This window comes from Lethenteron reissneri, unplaced genomic scaffold, assembly GCF_015708825.2.
Source record: "Lethenteron reissneri isolate LAM-NWPU_2019-01 unplaced genomic scaffold, ASM1570882v1 scaffold_1845, whole genome shotgun sequence".
Lineage (NCBI taxonomy): Eukaryota > Metazoa > Chordata > Hyperoartia > Petromyzontiformes > Petromyzontidae > Lethenteron > Lethenteron reissneri.
In genome coordinates, this window is record NW_026891603.1 from 303,729 (window position 1) to 323,411 (window position 19,683).

At 45.6% G+C, this 19,683-nt stretch overlaps 1 protein-coding gene across 3 annotated transcripts in view; it reads left to right on the forward strand.

Annotated features, from left to right (window-relative positions):
• The window catches only part of LOC133339335 (E3 ubiquitin-protein ligase TRIM21-like), a 31,655-nt gene extending 12,546 nt beyond the window's left edge, over positions 1 to 19,109 (forward strand). For all 3 annotated transcript variants that reach the window (XM_061547455.1, XM_061547456.1, XM_061547457.1), the window contains exons 4-8: positions 6,327 to 6,422; positions 8,224 to 8,457; positions 9,338 to 9,360; positions 10,452 to 10,588; positions 12,726 to 19,109. In XM_061547455.1, the coding sequence (XP_061403439.1) occupies positions 6,327 to 6,422; positions 8,224 to 8,457; positions 9,338 to 9,360; positions 10,452 to 10,588; positions 12,726 to 13,333 (1,098 nt within the window). In that variant the 3' untranslated portion in view covers positions 13,334 to 19,109. The remainder of the gene's footprint in view (positions 1 to 6,326; positions 6,423 to 8,223; positions 8,458 to 9,337; positions 9,361 to 10,451; positions 10,589 to 12,725) is intronic.
• Positions 19,110 to 19,683: the final 574 nt, after the last annotated feature.

The following is a 19,683-nucleotide window of genomic DNA, read 5'->3' on the forward strand; positions in this document are numbered from 1 at the left end:
GGTCGCGGGTTGCTGAGGAGATGGAGTCTGCCTCAGTAGCTCGCAACCACAAATCACTCTAACTCCATCAAAAACGTCACTTGCAGTCTTACACCTATCACCATCATTAGGGGAAAAAACAGTGATCCAATCTCCAACCCCCAGGAACAGGTTTTCAGATTTTCTGAGCATTTCTGAGGTCTTGGGGGAGGGGAAATCACTCAGCTTGGAAAACAATGGGGCAAAGTGAGGATGACCCTGCTGAGGATGCAGTGTCTTAAATATTGGAAGAAGTAGTCACCCCCTGGAGTGGATGGCTGAGGTGCCAGTTGTTAATGAAGAACTGAAGGCGATCCAGAGTCTTAGACTGGGAAACGCACCAGACAGCGATGATCTCCCAAGCAAAATGCTGAGCGAGGGTGGTGTTTGTGCACAGACTGCCCGACATGACATTTTAATAACAGTCTGGACCACTGGACGGGTTCCACAGAATTGGAAGGATGCCCTGGTGGTTCGCCTCTTTAAGAAGGGGGACTGTACAGACTAGGCCTCGGCAAGGTAAGGTAAAAGTTAAAATGTAAAAACAACGAGCCTATTTTTACCCTACCTTTTACCTTACCACAATACAATCACTCTAACCTACCTTTTACCCTTTAGCAGGTAAGGTAAAAGGTAAAAAGCAACGAGCCTACCTTTTACCCTTACCCCATACAAATTACCCAATTACAGGGTAATTACTAGGGAACTACACATGAACAAGGTTTCTAACGGTAAATGCTAGGGAGAGCGCTTTATTCATATAGAATACTCTCGATGATTTTACACGCTTGTTGTCGTTGTTGTCATTGTTGTTGTTGTCATTGTTGTCGTTGTTGTCGTCGTCGTTGTCGTCGTTGTTGTATCCTCAAATCTTGTAACTAAATTTTTACCCACTTCCTAATGTGGTATCGACTGCAAACTTGGTATACTTATGTCATACTGATGACAACACTATATTCTATCATAAAATCCTTTTTTAAATCCTTTATATTAAGTTCGCTTGCTTGCTTACGACCGTGCAAATCTTTCGGTCGTTTTTTAACCCACTTCCCGTGATCCAATCGAGCTGACATTTTCCACACAGACTCGTTGTGCGTGACAATTAATATCCGTGAAATTTTTTTTCCAAAATTTTACACTTTTTAGGACAAAAAAATTATATTTAATTACCAATTGCTTAATGGTGCAATGCACTCATCTGACCCATAGGTGGCAGCCATCTCAAGCCAGAGGACGAGAGGACTCTAGCCGCCACGCATATAAAGGATTTATAGTGAAAAACTTTGTTTTTACGGGTTATACTTGTTATATGTTATGTTTCGGCTTGGATCTAATTGTCCACGCTCAACTGACGTTGGCTGTAATTGGCCACGGGCCCTTACGTTTTGGCAAGCTTCGGGGCCACTTCCTGGAGTCGTGGAGTTCTGCCATTACTCGTACATTTAATAAAAGCGTGTTTTTAAGAAAGTAAAAAAAAAATATTACTTATTAAATGTAGGCCACGGACTGCGCCACGGAGCTTTTAGTGGTAAACAAGGTACCGTATTTACCGGGTAATACTTCGTGCTACCTTTACCCTACTGGGTAATTCTTCCGAGGTACTTTTACCCAACCCTTTACCTTACCCCTTGGCATGTCGACACCTTTACCCGTTACATTTACCCTTTTACCCGGTAAAAAGAGTAAATTACCTTACCTTGCCGAGGCCTAGTACAGACTGTAACAACTACAGGGGCATCTCACTCCTTTATGCTGGGAAAGGTCCTGCCAAAGATTATTCAACATCGCCTTGCCAGGCACGCTGAGGAGAGGTTTGCGGAGCCTCAATGTGGTTTCAAGGAAGGGCGGTCCTGCACAGATTCTATATTTTACGTCCGTCTGCTACAGCAGAGATGCAGGGAGTTCCAACACGACCGATGTCTCTGCTTTATTGACCTGGTCAAGGCCTATGATACATTAAAAGGCATCGCTTTCCCACCTGATGATGGACGCTTGTGTTGCGCCCGAAACGTCGTGATTTATTTTATTTTATACCTATGTGACTTTACCAAAAAAACCAAAGAGTATCATTAAGGACCTTAATGATGGTGAGCAAGCCCAGGGTTAAACTACGTGGCCGGGAGTCGGAGCCATTCCTTGTTCACCTTGAGTTGCGACAGGGGTATCCTCTGGTTCCCACGTTATTTAACGACTATTTCGACCACGTAGTTCATTAAGCCTTTGATGGTTTTACCGGAGGAATTTCCATCTGGTACAAATATAATGGGAGGCTGATCGATGTCCGGGTGCCATCAAGGGATGGCTCTATATTGGTCAACCACGTTACCACAACTAAGCACCTGCCTGGGTATTTTGTACCATCAGACACTCAACCCCAACAACTCCCAATCGGTGATGGGGCAGTTGTGGAGAGAGTGGAGAGTTTCCCATACATGGGCAGTGTGCTCATGACCGGCTCCAGTTTGACAGCAGAGGTCTCACTCTGAATCGGTCAAGCGGCATTAACTTTTCATCGGCTGCGTAATGCTGTATGGAAGCTACCCGGTCTGTCGCTCCACACAAAGTTTCGGGTCTTCTCGGCCACTGTCATGCCCTCCCTTCTCTATGCTTACAAAACGTGGACCCCCCTAATGAATCATCTTTGCCAGTTAGAAACATTTAGGCTGGCCTGCCAACGATCTTTCCTGGGTTTAACCAGGCTGGATTGTGCCAGGAGCTCACAAATCCTTGAAAAATCTAGGCAATGTCCCAATGGTGAGCTCCGGCAGGCAAGGCTGTGTTGGTTGGGTCATGTAGCCCACATGCCCAGCCACCGCCTGCCTAAACAGTTTTTGGTTATACCAGCTAAACGGCCGTGACACGGGCTGGAGAAGAGATGGAGTAATGTGGTACAGGAGGATGTAGAGCTGATTGGACTTGCCGATGACTGGTACAAGCGGTGTCAAGATCGGCCTCTGTGGAGGAGGCTCCTGAAGGATGATACTGGGCAGTTGGAGGCAGTCGCCCTCCAGCAACAACGGTGGACAGAGGAGCGATGCTCACAACAATGAGCAGACTGCCGGGTGGCTAAAACATAGCAAGTTGGCATAGTAGGGGGCACAGTTGGTGCATCAGCCAGTTATCTCAGTCAGTCGAACCATGGCACCTGGGTCTGCCCCGTGATGTACTGCTGGTGGGTGTTTGATACTTCACGTGGCCTTAACATGCCATGCACATAGCCTGGCACAAGCGCCATGGTGAGATCACTGTCACTTAGTGGGAAATGGCGGTTGTTGGTGGTGGTGGTGGTGATGATGATGGTGGTAGTAGTGGTGATGGCTGTGGTGTGGCTCAGAGGTCAGATTCGAATCTGGGTTTGGGCCAAGCATGGTTGTGACTGCCCTCCTCGATTGATGCGACTTCGTGAGATGAGTGCAGTCACGAAGCAAAAAAACGTTGGAGTTTTGCACTTGAACTTTGTTTTAAACTCGACTCGTGGTGCCCACTGGCACACGCAAAACTAAAACTAAAAAATCCACATTGAAAATAGATAAACTTGCCAAAATCAACAGCGTTGCATTGAACACGCCTCGCATCGTTCCAGGACTGTGGTGCATTTAGTAAACAATAATCTAACAAAACTACAAACTTTTTTTTTGTACCAGGAAAGGTCCACTTAGCTTATACAGATATTTTTCAGAAGCTACCTGGCCATTACAAATCGTAGCTGAAGCAAGTTGCATATCATTTCAATATTTATAGTAGCAGTGAAACACTAAACACGTGATGTTTATTCTAAATGTGGAGGGAAAATTGGAGGACCCAGATACAAATCCACGCGACTGTGGGAAGAGAAAGGAAGAGAAAGAGGGAGAGGCATGCAAACTCCACATATACAACAGACATCAGGGTTGGGATCAGACCCCCCACCTGTATACCAGGCGAGGGAGATTAGATCTCTTTGCCACCGTGAGTAGGCTGTGTGAATCCTGGTCTCCTTCCGCTCTTCAATGAACCACTCAATGAGGGATTTGTCGATCGCTCATAATGCAAGACCTTCGGGAGAAAGCCTTATGAAATCAGCGGAGGGTAAATCATCATCACGGTCGATGGGGCGAGAGTCTCAACGTCTTACAATTTGTCAGCCAGAGAGTGTCAAAGGTCGTTCCGGACCACAGCATTTCCGAGCCGGGCACAGTCTAGTCGCTTCTTTCCTGACTTCTGGAGACAGATAGGAGGGCGTACTCTCACCTGTAGTTTGGTCGTGATAAGTCTGTGATCTGTCCAGCACTCAGCACCTCTCATTGCACGGGTGAGTAAGACGTCTTTTATATTGGAACGTCTCACAATTATGTCATCTATTAAGTGCCAATGTTTGGCACTTAATAGATGCAACCTGGGTGCATCCAGGATGTATTATATTTGTCTTTTAGTTGAAATATGGTGTTCGTGATGGTCAAGCTATGCTCAGCGCAAAGGGTCAATAACCTCATGCCTTTTTGCATTAGCTTGCTCAATGCCATGCTTACCAATAACTCCACTCCACACCTCATTGTCCTTTCCCACCCCAGTATTGATGTCACCCAGAAAAAAAATATTATCATTGCTGTGGATGTGACGGTGGGCCTCATTTAGTGCTTGGTAGAAGCGATTCCTAACCTCGCTCTCTGATGGTAAAGTCGGTGCATAGCCACTTATAAGTGTGGCATAGTGCTTCTTTGCTAGCGAGATGCATATAGTAATGAGTCTCTTATTTATGTCAATCGGTGTCTCTGTGAGATTGGGTAGGAGGCTGTTTTTTTAATGCAAATCCCAAACCATGTAAATGTTGTCCTCCTTGGAGGTATCCCTTCCAGAAGAAGGTATAACCCTGGCCTTCCTCCTTCAGGGAGCCTTCATCCAGGAGTCTGGTTTGGCTAACAATGTCAATGTTTTATCGCTTTAATTCCGCTGCAACTAGGGCAGTTCTTCGAAGGGGTCTCTCAGTAGGGTTTTTACACTCCACGTTGCCAGTTTAAGGGAGATTTTTTTTATTATATTCTTAGGTCTTTCGGTAATGTCACGTCGATTGACCCAAGAATATGAATTCCTGTAGTCCTGAAAACTTTAATTCAAGATTTATTTTCTTATTGTTTTTTCGACCGCAGACTGGAACAACCCTATAGGTGCGATAACCTATCCATGTAAGTTTGAGTTTGTAATGTTTAGGCCACCTTTTCAAGGCCCCTTTCCATTCGGGGTGATCAGTGCAGATCCTAAATTGGACTACTCAGTCACACAGGGGTTTGCCGAGAGCAGCTGCAACTCAGTCCCAGCTGCTACTGACCAAATGCCCTGTGCCGCTGGCGTGCGGGGCTCTGACTAGGAGCTTTTGGATATGTTCGTACCTGCTCCCTCTCACCAGACCACTCAACGCCGCCAGACTTTTCTCCAGTTTTTCCAGATGCGCGATTCACAGAGGCAGAAGTGGGTACCTGCGCAAAGAGTATATTTAGAGTGCGGTTGGGGGGGTGCAAGTCCCAACAGCACTTCTTTACTGCAATAGGATGGAATCCAGTGCAAAGGGAGAACCCAGGACGACTGGCACTCTTCCACAGTTGCAGGAGGCTGCCGGAGCTCCAGTCTATCGGAGGACCACCTTTCGCACGCCACCAAGCACGTTGCTTCAATCTCAGAGTGTGCTCCCCTAGCTTTTGTCTTCCCAGACTTATCCACAAGGCCGCGGGAACACGGCTATAGACACAAAGACAGATACAACATTTTTTAAATAATAATGTTAATAAATAAATAAATAGGTTTGATGAAATAATGTAGTGGTACTTGCATGTATGTGCTTAATTTGTGTTCAACGATTTTGCTTCTAAAAACATCTGGCATGTCTCACACCCCCAGAAAGGACATCTCGCACCCCCAGGGGGTTCGTGCACCCCAGGTTTAAAACAACTGGTGTAGTGTATAGCGTAGTGTATAGTGTAGCTTATAGTCGTGTCATGAATAGTAGTGTAGTGTATCATCATTATGATCCATGAGGCAAGATAGCCCGGAGTAGGTGCCCACTGCACTTTTCTTCACTTGTTGTTTCCACTTTCTCCTCTGTCTTGAAGTGCTAATATGGCTCAAGTTAGTGGCTACATCTTTCTGGCACCAATCCCCTTATGACGCCTTCTTCAAGCCATCGTTTTCTGTGTTTGGTCTTCCTCTCTTTCTGGTTCCTTACATTTTTTCTGAACAACAACAACCCTTTTCATTTAATGGGTAAATATCGCGTATGATTTAAATCGTTTTGCTAAAGGCTTTTTTGTTTGGTTTGTTTTCTTTTTTTAAAACAGGAATCCCTTTCGTGTTCACTCGAAAAACTTATGACACATAATGGGAAAGTTTCAGCAAGATTGAATATACTGAAGAACACGGAAGCCAATGTAGAGGTGAGACCCAATAACACAATAACACGAATTCCCATGAAATGAAGATGACTGATGATGATACAGATACTCGACTTTATTAACCTTCCAGGCAATAATAATAATAGATTAGGCGTTTACGATGTTCAAACAGCAAATAGACAACGATTATATAATTCACTGTGTAACAAAATAATTTTTTTGTTCCTGGGTAGTAAGTAAGCAACGTTTGTGGGGAATAATAGCCATTTTCTATACTTTTGAGGCATAAGAAATTAGAAAATAACACTTACTACCCAGGAACAAAAATCGTGTTACATCGTGAATTATCACGACAAGGCATGATCAAGTCTGCACCAACCACAACATCACACTTGTGGTAAAACGTAAAAACAAACGTGCTTTGATAGTAACATATGCACTAGCTTTGAAACAGAAAAAAGTCAGTTATATTGGCCAAAAAGGGTACCATAGATGTAACTGCTCAACCCGGGCTATTGATACTTTGATATTTGCATTGTCATCGTGCTGTTCGCCTTTTGGCGTTATACTCTGTTATAATACCGGGACTCCTTTTTTACCAGTATCACTGATTGTCGTACACCACTATCAGGATGATCACCTTGATACATCTGATGGTTATCTTGAAACATCTTGATACTGGTTGCAGGCCAATTAGTTCCAAGGAGAATGCCTACATTATAATCAAAGCAGTTTTGTTTGCATATTTTACCACAAGCATGGTGTGTGGTTAATGCAGACTTGATGAGGCCTTGTAGTGATAGTCGGTGTCCATTTTGGTTTTTGGGTGCCCTCGTGGCTAGGAGATGTTATCTCCCACGCCTCGTATGCAGTAGGTTGTGGGTTTGATTCCGACCCTGAGGATGCCTGCTGCTGTATCTTTTGAGTTTGGTTGTCTCTCCCCCCGTGGTTGTTGTGCGGATTTGTCTCCAGGTCCTCCGTTTTTTCCAAACACATTTAGAATCAATGGCACGCATTTAGATTATTTGACTGCTGCTATACATTTCCACCTGATGATAATAATCAATTTGGTTTAGCTATCAAAAAATATGTTTGAACATTTTAATACCTCTCGTGTTCTTGTCAGAAACAGTAAAGCCTATTCCTACGTAATTTGTTCCTTCCTCCACGAATTCCTTTGTTTAGATGAATACCTCACATGCTCATTTTCGTGCTGCCCTTTGATTCAGAACATTAATACCGATTCCACTTAATGCCGATATCAAACCGGCCACCACACGACATAGCCAATTAGTATGGTGGTTTGTCAAGCCAATAAAATGTGCCAATTCGTTACTTGTTGGAGAGTAAAACCCCCCACAACATTTGCAATTCATATACTGACGTTTCGCCGGTAATTATTAACAACCAGCCATATCAGTTGACAGCCAGAATTGTGGAGAAATCTTCCTGTTTCGGTCTTAAATGTAGGAGAAATAAATGTGATGCCAATTGTGAACCAATCAGAAGAGAAGAGGGGGGGTTAATATATTAATATAAATTGCAATAGACATCTACTATTGGTTGGGTTATTTATTGCAAGCTGCCGTCATGCTGGTGTGGCGTGTTGCTGATGCTCCTACCAGCGAATTGAGCGGCAGCTCCGTCAATTGTTCTTTCTCGCATGCCACAGTGTGTCCAATGCCCCTTCGCCTCCGCCAACCCACACTCACATCCACGTGGCAAACTTTGGACGAATGACAGCTCGCAACTCACGTGGTTCATGCTTATCCATGCAGCGGTGGTACTTGCAACTACAACTGTAATCTTTTCACGCTAAAATTATATACTCGTCCCCTTTCAGGGAACGTCAGCAGCTTTTGACAAATCCATAGACGACGCTTTTAACGCTGCAATCAAGTCCCTCGAGGAAGAAAGGGCCACGCTCAAGCAGTTGGCACATGCAGAACAGAGTCAACTATTGGGCCTAATCCGTGCCCAGATGGCGCCCCGAGAGATGATGGTCGCTGAGATGGTGGTTGTCACCAAAGAGGTGCAGGCGGCTTTGCAGGAAACGAATCACGTGCGGGCTATCCAGGTACGTGGAGAACAGAGGACACCAGTAGTGTGGAAATGGTCAATAGCACCTTCTGCTACTGCTGCTGCATTGTCTTCCGGTTGCTGAACGGAATACAGTGTTATAAGGTCGCGCTCATGACACACACAAAGTGCCTGCCACGAATGAACCACACAATACTTTCGGTGATCTCGTCAAGGAGCTGTATACCACTATCATGCGAACTCCTGTCATCCTTGCAGCAGCAGTGGCAGCGGCGGCTATTGGCTCAGCCGTTGAACAAAAACGGTCACCACTTCATTGCGTGGCATTTTCAAACACGCTGCTTCTGCGGCCATCTGGAATACTTTTCCTTCTGATATTAGGAAGCCACTGAGAGCTACGATGCACCTTTACATCATCTCGATTGACAAACTCATTTCTTTAGTCTAACACGTATGCTTTCTTTTTGTTTAAGGAGAAACCCTATTTTCGACTTAAAACCATTAGATTTGTATTTCAGTTTTTTTAAGTAAAGTCTTAGACTCGCAAACCAACTGACCTGGAAGAACTTAAACATTATTTTGTGAATGCTGAGTCATCATGCATGCCTACAGCTGTGTTATAAAATGTTTTTTTTTCTGAACGATGGGCGACATATACAAGTTTATTAATAATTCGAGCATATCTAATCAATACCATAACAAATTAAATAAACTAAAAGGTGAACGTCTATTACTTGCAGCATTCATATTAAATTCATATCAGCATCGCGAATGACAATACAGATATTAAAGTTTTTTTTGGTGTAGCATTCATTTTGGGACACCCCGTATATCAACATGAGATGAGGTTACCCTGAGATGGTGACCAGCTTACCAATGGATGTCTCACGCGTGCGCCCCCTGTCCCTCTGTCGCAGGTGAGCGGTGAGTTGGAGAGAAGGTAGGTCGCGCACCTTCACGTCACTCCACGGCCACTCAACTTCCCAATCCCAGTTTAATTGAACATTCAATATCCATATTTTACTGGTACTACGATGGTGAATAAATAATATGCTCGCTTTACCCTTCCCCGCAATGATAACACCGGAGTTGTGTTAAGATGTCGAGACACCTACGATCGTAAGTCCATCAAGTTTGTGTTCACCCGCACATCATGATTGTAGTGAAAAATGCAAACAGACTTCGATAAGAATAATCTACGCATTGTCATTGGAACTGATTGGCCTACACCAGAGCTACAGTCTCCTTTATGGCCTTGTCATGAAGGAGACTGTATTATTGCCATATTTTATCATCATCGTGATAGTACCGACCCTGATGCCTGCCGCTGTATATTAGGAGTCTGCATTTCTCTCTCTGTCCTGGTGGTTGCGTCGATTTTTTTCTCCGGCTCCTCCGGGGTTTTCCTCCACATTTAGAAACATGCATCTAGACTATTTAGATTATTTTGCTGCTATAACCGTCAAATTTGTAAGCCACTTTGTTGAGTTATCATGTGTGTCCAAGTAGCTTTAAAAAAAATAAGTTATTACCTCAGTGGGATTTGTCTGGTAAAAGCGAGTTGGTTTTGTGTTATTTGTATGTTTGGGTAATTTTTTTACCTTTCTTGTACTTTTCACTATGATCATGTTTTTTGTATTGTTTGTTATAACGTTTGTATCCATGCCTACTGCAAATCTGTGAAAAAGAGATTTATACCTCATCGGATTCCTCCAGGAGGCTGTTGCTCTGGTGCAGGCCAATCAATTTTGAAGACAATGCATACATTGTTATTATTATCAGTGAACGTTTGTTTTCATGTTTTGCAACGCGCGTGATGTGTGGTTCACGCAGACGTGATGATGCCTTGCAATAATGGATGTGTTTATTTAGTGTTTGAACATCTTAACACAACACCTGTATCATTATTCTTATTCTTACCGGGAAGGGTATTGCAATCCTATTCTTTGTAATCATCTTGATACTGGCCAACAAAGGTTTTCCTATAGATCCACGATATTCTCATTCCTTATTTATATTTTCCACGTTCAGGATAACGGCCGCGATGATGAAGAACCCACCAAATGACAACATCGTGACTAGAGACCTCTTCTCGTCCTTGCGTGGCCTGCTGGAGAGTCTCTCCCCAAGAATCTCCAATTGGAAGACAGAAAACGCGATGCTCAGAAGTAAGTATGTGTGTGTGTATGCGTGCGGTGGCGCAGTGGTTAACGAATGGCTGCGTTGCGAACCAGGCGACCCAAGTTCAATTCCCGCTCATGGCCACCAACACCAGTGATGTTTATATGAACCGGTCCTGGGCCCCCAGCCCCCACCCCAGCTCAACTCAGCCTCAAATGAGTACCTGGTATGGTGTGTAGTAAACATCACCGCTGGGGAGACAAATGTGCCCGGGTCTGGTGATAGCCAACCACCCCCTCAGTGCTGCTCGATAACAACACTGGCCCCTGCAGACTGCTACAGGCTATACAGGGGATAGTTTTATTTGACGTCAAAGTTGTGGAATAGAGAACACACTTAATAATAATATAATTAATAATAATTTACAATTGTAAAGTTCTGCATTTAATCCGTAGATCCCACCAATGTGCCGCTGTGTATGGAAAGTCAGGAAATAAACAGAACCTGCAGAGGGCAAAAGGCCATAACTAGGCAGATGGTAAAGGCCAATTTACCCATTCACTCACCCACCTCACTCACTCATCCACTCATTGACTCACTCACTCACCCACCCACCCACTCACTCACCCACCCATTCGTTCACTAACCCACCCACTCACTCACCCACTCATTTACTCACCCAATAAATAACTCACCCACTCACCGAATCACTCACCCACCGTTCCTGTTATATATTTTGATAACGATGAAAACGCTAATAAGTGGTACATCTGATGATCGAATCTAATTGCACACGTATAATTATATAGCACCTTCACGCCAGGCGCTTGATGAACATGGCTTACAACACGGTGACACAGAATGGAATGGTGTAGTAGCGGGCTACCAGGTATTGAGGAAAGAGTGACAGCAACTACAGAGGGTCTATTTAGGGGATCACGAAAGGGGCTACAGGGGAGGCACAGGAAGGAGTGGAGGGGTGAGGAGGAGGGAAGAGGACGAGAATAGGCAATGGAGATGAGCTGTTGAGGCTGTAACCACCCTCCTGCTATTCGAAGGCTCACTGACATGCGGGGGAAGTGGGATACCCATATCGCGTGCTGACTGAACACGGCAGGTGCAATCAGCTATTCCGCAAATGGAAATATAAATGAAGAGAATTACCAGATGCGTAAAACACGAATCTCACATTAATGAATGTGACTACGTCTGTGTGACCACGCCATCCAAAAACAAAGGAAAGCCGCTGCCGCCTACGAATTCAGAGTTTGGGAACGAATGACTGCGACGAAGTGAAGAGGCGCAAGAGAACGGGCGGCAGCGGTCCAGACGAGCTACAGGAGAGAGAGATGTGTTCCGTCAGCACGCACACAATCTGCTGTGGCACACACCGAATCACAAGTGGGGGGTGGGGGGGGGACGCTGGTATACAACCCGAATGGACACTCAAAAGGGGCGCAAATGAGCGTGGAGAGGTCGCATGCATAGAATTGCACTGAAAGACAGAAAGAGTGCCGTACGCATTACAGAGAAAAAATGCAAAGGTTAGTGGCATCATCTTGACTTGGCAGGGGAACTTTAAGTGGGTTTGGGCTTTGGGCAGTTTCATCTACTAGCGGGACCGATGGGTGAAGTTGCAGACTAAGAGACAGAATGGCAGCTCAAGGTGGAAATGCACCTAAAAGGACACTCTCCCATGGAGATGGAGTGATAAGTTATCAGTTTGTGTGATGATAAAAATTATAAGCATTATTACCCTTTCTGTAAAACAGAATAATAATAATACAGGAGGTGTTAAGATGTTCAAACACCAAATAGACACACCTTTTGCAAGGAATCATCGAGTCTGCATGGCTCACACATCCTGTTTGTGGTAAAACATGCAACAAACACGTTTTGATGATGTACACGCTGTCCTTGTGTATATAGTTACGAGACAACCCAACGGGTATGTTTTTTGGCGATCGCACTTTGACCATAGTCATAAACCCCTGAGTACCCAGTGTAACCACCGGCAGCTGAAACCTCTACTTAAACCCAAGATCTGAACGGTGGCAGCTCAGTTGTTTGGGAGCCTCCAGCACCGTTGTTTGTCATTGTATCAAAACAGCATGAGTAGTCCACCAGCTAAGGGAGCCGATGACTAACCAATGTCCTTTCCGTGTGCGTTCTTCGTCCGAGAAGATTTCAGGAGCCCAACCCTTGATGAAGATTCACTCCACTACCAACTGGACGCAGACGATGGTGGCAAGGCCCTGAGCCTGTCTCGGCCCCTCAGGAGGCGGCGGGACGTGACGGAGGGCTGTGAGGCGTTCTCCTACTGGAGGCAGGCGCTGTGTGAGGAGGGCTACTTCTCTGGGTTACACTACTGGGAGGTGGACGTGAGCGAGTGCGACGGGTGGTGCGTGGGCATCTGCTGCGGGTCGATGGAGCGGAGGGGCAAAACCAGCGATGCGGAGCTGGGCGGAAATGCCGAGTCGTGGTGCATCGAATACAGAGACGATGATGATGACGAGGACGATGGCAACCTGAGTGCCTTTCATGACGCACTGCAAACCAACATTGAAATCAGCTGCGATGGTGGCCGTAGCGGCTGCCACATCGACAGGGTGGGCATTCTACTGGACTGTGACATGAACCGACTGTCATTCTACGATGTTTCACAGGCACGGGTCCACTTGCACACCTACTCTTACGTACAGTTCGGTGCTCCACTCTTCCCTGCGTTCAAAGTGCTAGACGGCAGCATCACAATAGCCTCGTGTCCACGCTCCTGTGCCGGCCTCTGCTAGGCTTCTCAGGAGAGGTGACGTGGACCCAGCATGAGAGCGCTGTGAGCCTTGCTGTGTAGGTTAATCGTTCAGGCACTGTTGCTCCCCTGGTTGATTACTGTCATAGATGTGCACTATTCACTTCACCGTGGACGTAGATTTATATAGACTCACATAACTATCCACAGACTCAGTTAAACATAAATAGACTCAAATATCGACCTATCGACACCCACAGATTCACATAGATACCCATAGACTCGCATATATACTCATAGACTTGTATACGTACCAACAGATTCACGTACAAATATACAGACTAATATAGATTACCAGAGATTTACATACACCCATATACTCACATAGATACCCACAGAGTCACATATAAATTAATAGACTCAAATATAGACCCATATGCTCACATAAATAACCACAGATTCATGTAGAAATCAATAGACTCACATAGATACCGATATATTCATATAGATACCCATAGACTCGCATATATACCCATATACTCACATAGAAAACAATAGACTCAAATATAAACTCATGGCGTCATACAGAGCCTCATATCTACGTGGGAAGTTGTGCTCATATGGTTGGAATCTCGGTTCCCAGGCACAATTATATTATGTGTGTTTGTGGACCTAATGGAATGTTTGGTTGTGGAGGAGAGGCTCCCTTTCCTCTGTCATGAAATGGACCAGTACTGCCTGGACCTCTGAAATACAGGGTCTGGCTTCAAGCATCATGAGGGGTGGACAGTTCTCCACTCGGGGTAGGAAACTGCCAAACAACAGGGAGTGCCACTTCTTTTGACTAAGAAGCTGTAAGTTACAGGCTACAGTGGACTCACCTCCCCATCAACTAGAGGTGAGCAATGGGAATGGTTGCTTACGCTCCCACCAAAGATGAGCATCAGTAGAGAGATGCAGACAAAGCCGATGAGTCAGATGCCTTGTTTAACCTCCTGTCCAAGGTGCTTGCTAAAGTGCCCCCTCAGGATAGAGTCTTCCTGTTTGGTGACTTTAATGCCTGAGTGGGTCATGATTGGAGTGATCGGAAGGCATGGGTCAGATCAGCTCAATATTAACACGAAGAGGCTGCTAGACATCTGCGCAGCCGATGGGCTTGTAATTACCAACACCCTGTTCTGGAATCGGCGCATCTACATAACATAATGGATGCACGCCGGGTCCAAGCAAGAACATCTGCTGGACTATATAGGGCCTACCGTGGAGCTGATCTGCCCACTGACCATCGGTTTGTAATTTGTAGGATGTGCCTGCCATTCTTCTACTCCGGTGGTGGAACCCATTCACACACACAGTGGCCTGGTATCAGCTAGGTGAGGATAGTTGCAAGCAGCAATTTCAACATCGCTTGCAGCTGGGGTTGGCAGCATCCCCCATCCTGATGCGGAGGGGAAATGGGTGAGGTTCATGACTGTGGCTCATGCAGCTGCAATGGCTGCATTGAGTATGTAGTCAACACCTCCCCAGAGACCCCAGCTGAAGAAGGAGGTGTTCCAGCTGGTTGAGAGAAAACGATAGGCTGACTCCCGTCGTCTACAACATCCAATATCAGAGAATGAGGAGGCTTACCGTAGCCTTAGCTCGGAGATTCGAAGAGCCATGCAGTGCTGTAAGGATGAGTGGTGGCTGCGGTATGCTGACAGGATGGAATATGCCTCAGTCCGAATCACGAATAACTAAATCCATCATTAAAGTAATTTGCAGCACCTCACCTATTACTATCCTTAAGGGAAAGAACGGCGATCCAATCTCCGACCCCTTTGAACAGGTCTGTAGGTTTGGAGAGCATTTCTGTGTGGTCTTGGGGGAGAGTAATTTCCTCAGCCCAGACAACATCATGGGACAAGGTGGGGACGAACCTGACAGGGCTGCGGTGCCTAAAATATTGGCCGAAGTATCCACCCCTTCTGAGTGGTTAGCTGAAGTGTCAGCTGTGGTGGAAGTACGAGGAGTGATCAAAAGCGCCGGGCAGATACAATCTCCCAAGTGAAATGCTGGGGGAGGATGGCATCTGTGTGCAAACTACCCTACATGACATCATCACAAATGTCTGGACCACAGGAAGGGTTCCGCAGGATTGGAAGGATGCTATAGTTGCCCCCCTCTGGCAAAAATTAGTATTCAACATTGCCTTCCCAGGCACGCTGAGGAGATGCTTGCAGAGCCCCAATGGGGTTTCAGGAAAGGGCTGTCCTGCACAGATGCCATATGTTCTGTCTGTCTGCTACAGCAGAGGTGTAGGGAATTCCCACAAGACCTACATCTCTGCTTTATTGACCTGATCAAGGCCTATGGCACCATTAAGAGGCCTGGGCTCTGTGCTGTTCTTCGTGCTTTCGGAGTCCCTGACTCTCTGCTCACAATCATTAAGAGCCTTCATGATGGTGGGCAGGCCCAGGTAAAGCTACATGGCTGGGAGTCAGAGCTGTTCCCAGTACACCTTTGGGTGCGACAGGGATGTCCTCTGGCTCCCACATTTAACATCATCTTTGATCACGTAGTTTGAGAAGCTTTATATGGCTGTACCAAATAAATTTCAATCTGGTACAGATACAATGGGAGGCTGATCGATGCTCAGGTGCGGTCGAGGGATGCCTCCCTATTGGTCAATCATGTTAAATATGCTGATGATCTGATGATTGCTGTTCACTCAGAGAAGGAGTTGGAGGCCCTGCTGCTTGACCTGGAGTGCGCTATTAAGTGTGCTACTAAGAGGTGGAGCCTTACTATCAGCCCCAGAAAAACTAGGCACCTATACTCTTTGGTTCTGGGTATTTTGTGCCATCAAACATTTCACTTCCTCAGCTCCCCATTCTTGACGGGGCGGTTGTGGAGAGAGTGGAGAGTTTTCCCTAATTGGGCAGTGTGCTTATTACCAGCTCCGGTTTGACAGCTGAGGTCTCCGAATTTGCCGGGCGGCACTATCTTTTCATCAGCTGAATAATGCTATGGGGAAGCTACCTGTTCTGTTGCTCCACACAAAGCTTCGGGTCTTCTCGGCCACAGTCATGCTCTTCTCTACGCTTGTGAAAGTGGACCCCTTTATTGGAACATATGCGTTGGTTAGAAACATGCAGCTGGCCTGCCAACGATCCATCCTGGGTTTAACCAGGCTGGATTGTGTGAGGGGCTCGCAAATCCTCGAAAGATCTGGATACATTCTCATCAGTGAGCTCCTCTGGCAGGTAAGGCTGTGTTGACTGACTCACGTAGTCCAAATGCCCAGCCATCGCATGGCCAAGCAACTTCTGTTTGACCAGATAGAGGAGGCTAAACGAGCATTTCCCGGCCTGTAGAAGAGATGGACTAATGCGGTTCGGGATGATGTTGCACTGATTGGACTTGCCAAAGACTCGTGCCAGCGGTGTTAAGATCAGCCTCGATATAAGAGGCTAGTGAAGGACAGTTGGAGGCAGTTGCCCTCAAACAACAATGGAGGACAGAGGAGCGATGCTCGCAACAACAAGCGGAGCGCCGGGTGGCTTAAATGCAGCAAGTTGGCACAGTATACATCTTCCAATTATCTCAGTCATTCAACCCATGGCACCTGCGTCTGTCAGCGAGCCTTCAACACTTCACGTGGCCTTACAGTGCACCTGGCTTGGTACAGGCGCCATGGTGACATCACCATCAGTTTGTGGTGAATGGCGGGTATTGGTAATGGTATAACAAATTGTGGGGAGCGGTATTGTAGTGGTTAGCGCCATAAATTACTAACCCGGCGACCAAGGTTCGATTCCCGCTCAAGGCCACCATCAGTGATGATTATTTGAACTGGTCCTCGGCCTCCCCTAGGTTGACACAGTCTCAAATGAGTACCTGGTGTAGTGTATAAATACTTCCACCAGGGAGACAAAGGCGGCTGATGTGGTGCTGGTCACCCACCCCTTCATGTGCCGTGCTGGTCCTCATATGTGCTACTCACCAACACCACTTATCTCAACAGTCTGTTGAAGGCTGCACGGGGTCTATTTGTCTTTGTAATGGACTAAATACCTGTGATACAACCGCTGCATTCAAGCTCTGCAAAGAGTTTTTGTTTTGTTTTTCGCGCATTTTTTTAAAGCACGATGTTCAATATTTGTTTTAATTCCTAGATTATACTCTCACGACCAGTGCTGTATTGTGATTCCAGCTTAACCAGTTTATTGTGGGTGATATCTTCTTGTGTAGATATAATGTACAAAAATAAGTTAAACTATAACCTTCCATCGCTACCCAGCAGTAGAGGTGTTCAATTCAAGTAAGTTGTTGGCCAACCTTAAACTAAACAAATTATTTTCCCAGCTAATACTCTGAACGTGTTATGTTGATTCTAAATGTGGAGGGAAAAACCGGAGAAAAATTCTCCCGACCACTACAGGGACAGAGAAATATACAACAGGCATCAGGGACGGGATTGAACCCACGACCTCCTGCATACTAGGCGAGGGAGATAACATCTACCTTGCCACTGCGGCGCCGCAACTGGAATGTTGGAAAAGCGTGTAAGGTTTTGAATTCTTTTTTATTCCCCACGTTTCGTTGGAGATTGCACACGGCATAATGAGGCATTCACAGCAGCTCTTTTTCGCGTGAAACAGCTTCCCGATCCACGTCAGTCAGTATGTGCTATGACGTCACAATGACAGCCATGTGGTACATTCTGATTTATTTTTTTATCGATGCGTCACAAGTCAGGGCCTTGAATAATCTTGATGTAACTATTTTATTCTTATCCGTTTTATCTCAGATGCCAGGCTACCTCATTCCACGAAGCACCGTTATGAGCTCACTAAAATAAAATCTCCTTCAGCAGATCGGAGGAAAAGTAACTGTACCCTGTCTACACAATATTGAATATGATCAATATTTTGTTGTCATCTGAAGGGAAAATGTACCTTCCATGTGTCTTTCCCAGATCGATGGCGTTCAAGGTCACTGCTTTTAAATTGCAAACATTTCCTTCACGGTATTCAGTTGGTGCCTCGCGGTGCTGTTAAAATTAAATAATAATAGCCTGCTTGGGCACTGCAACAACAACAGTGGCCCGGATAGATTTTGAGGACCATTAATGAGATTTAACAAAAAAATATTTTATTTTTGATGTTCAATAGTATATGCTGTGTATTGTCTCTGAACTGTGATTCTTAAATATGTTATTCTTAGTTTTGATGTTAGGTTAGTAACACGGAGTTAGACTGTTCTGCTCTCCAGTTTCCTCGGTGAAAAGTGTTGCCCAATCCTGGCCATCTTGCTCAAAAACGTACTGAAATAACCAACAATAATCAGAGTTGATTGCGGGCTGATTGGTTGTGCTTGGCAGGTTAGGTTAGTGGTTTGTGATTATTTTGAAGTATATTGTTTGTTATAAAGCTGACGTTTTAATGCCAGTATGACTCTATTTTAGTGTTAATTGGCTATTAATAGGGTTAATTCAATAATTGTTTTGGGGATTATCATTGAGGGATGGGTGATACAGTTTGATTGAAGAGGTTGTTGGTGTTTCCTTGCTATAATACACGATCAATTAATTTAATAAAAAAGTGGCTGGAGTTATTTGTTCCCATTGTGAATCTAGTGCTGAGTACTCTCGCGGTTTCATGGCAAGTTTATCAAGGTACAGAGGTCGGCCGATCGCACCCCCTGTGGCGGCTTGACCATTGACGGTTAACCGCGAGATTCCTGTACGCGCTGTAAAATCACTGGCCACTGTTATGCTGCTGCTGCAGAAGAACACGCGGTGCAATCTCGTCTTCATTTCGTCTTCATTTAATCTTCATTTCGTCACCGTCTAGCCTTCGACTCCGTCTTGTCTCGTCTCTACCTTTGTCTGCGCCTTCCTCTCCGTCTTGTCTCCGTCTTGTCTCCCAAGCAGTCCATTGCGGGTCCCAGGTCACGCAGTGTTCCCAGCCTCGATTGAGGAGGCAGTGAGGTTCAGCCGCCCGCGATTTGTCGTCCTGTAGTGTACAGAATTGTACACGGATACAGTATTGTACACTATATTATAATTTTTTTGTTTATACAGGGCTACTATCAAAGGTTTGGTCATGAAGCCATCCAGATATATAAACATAGACATAACTTCAACCGAGAAGATGGACACAAATTGAGCACTCATTGAAAGGATGTTATTTACCAGGTAAAACCTTAACTGCTTTACGGTTTGCCTTCATATCTGCATCTCCAGTTTCTTCAGCCTCCCTCCGGCATTTTGCCATGTATGTGTCTTAGCTTCAGCACTCCACTCCCCCTACCCCACACCCTCTCTTTCGCTCCTCACTGGCTCCTCCCCCCTTCTATTACCTATATAGTCTCTTGTCACGGCAGCCCTTTTGCCCACTTAAGCAATTG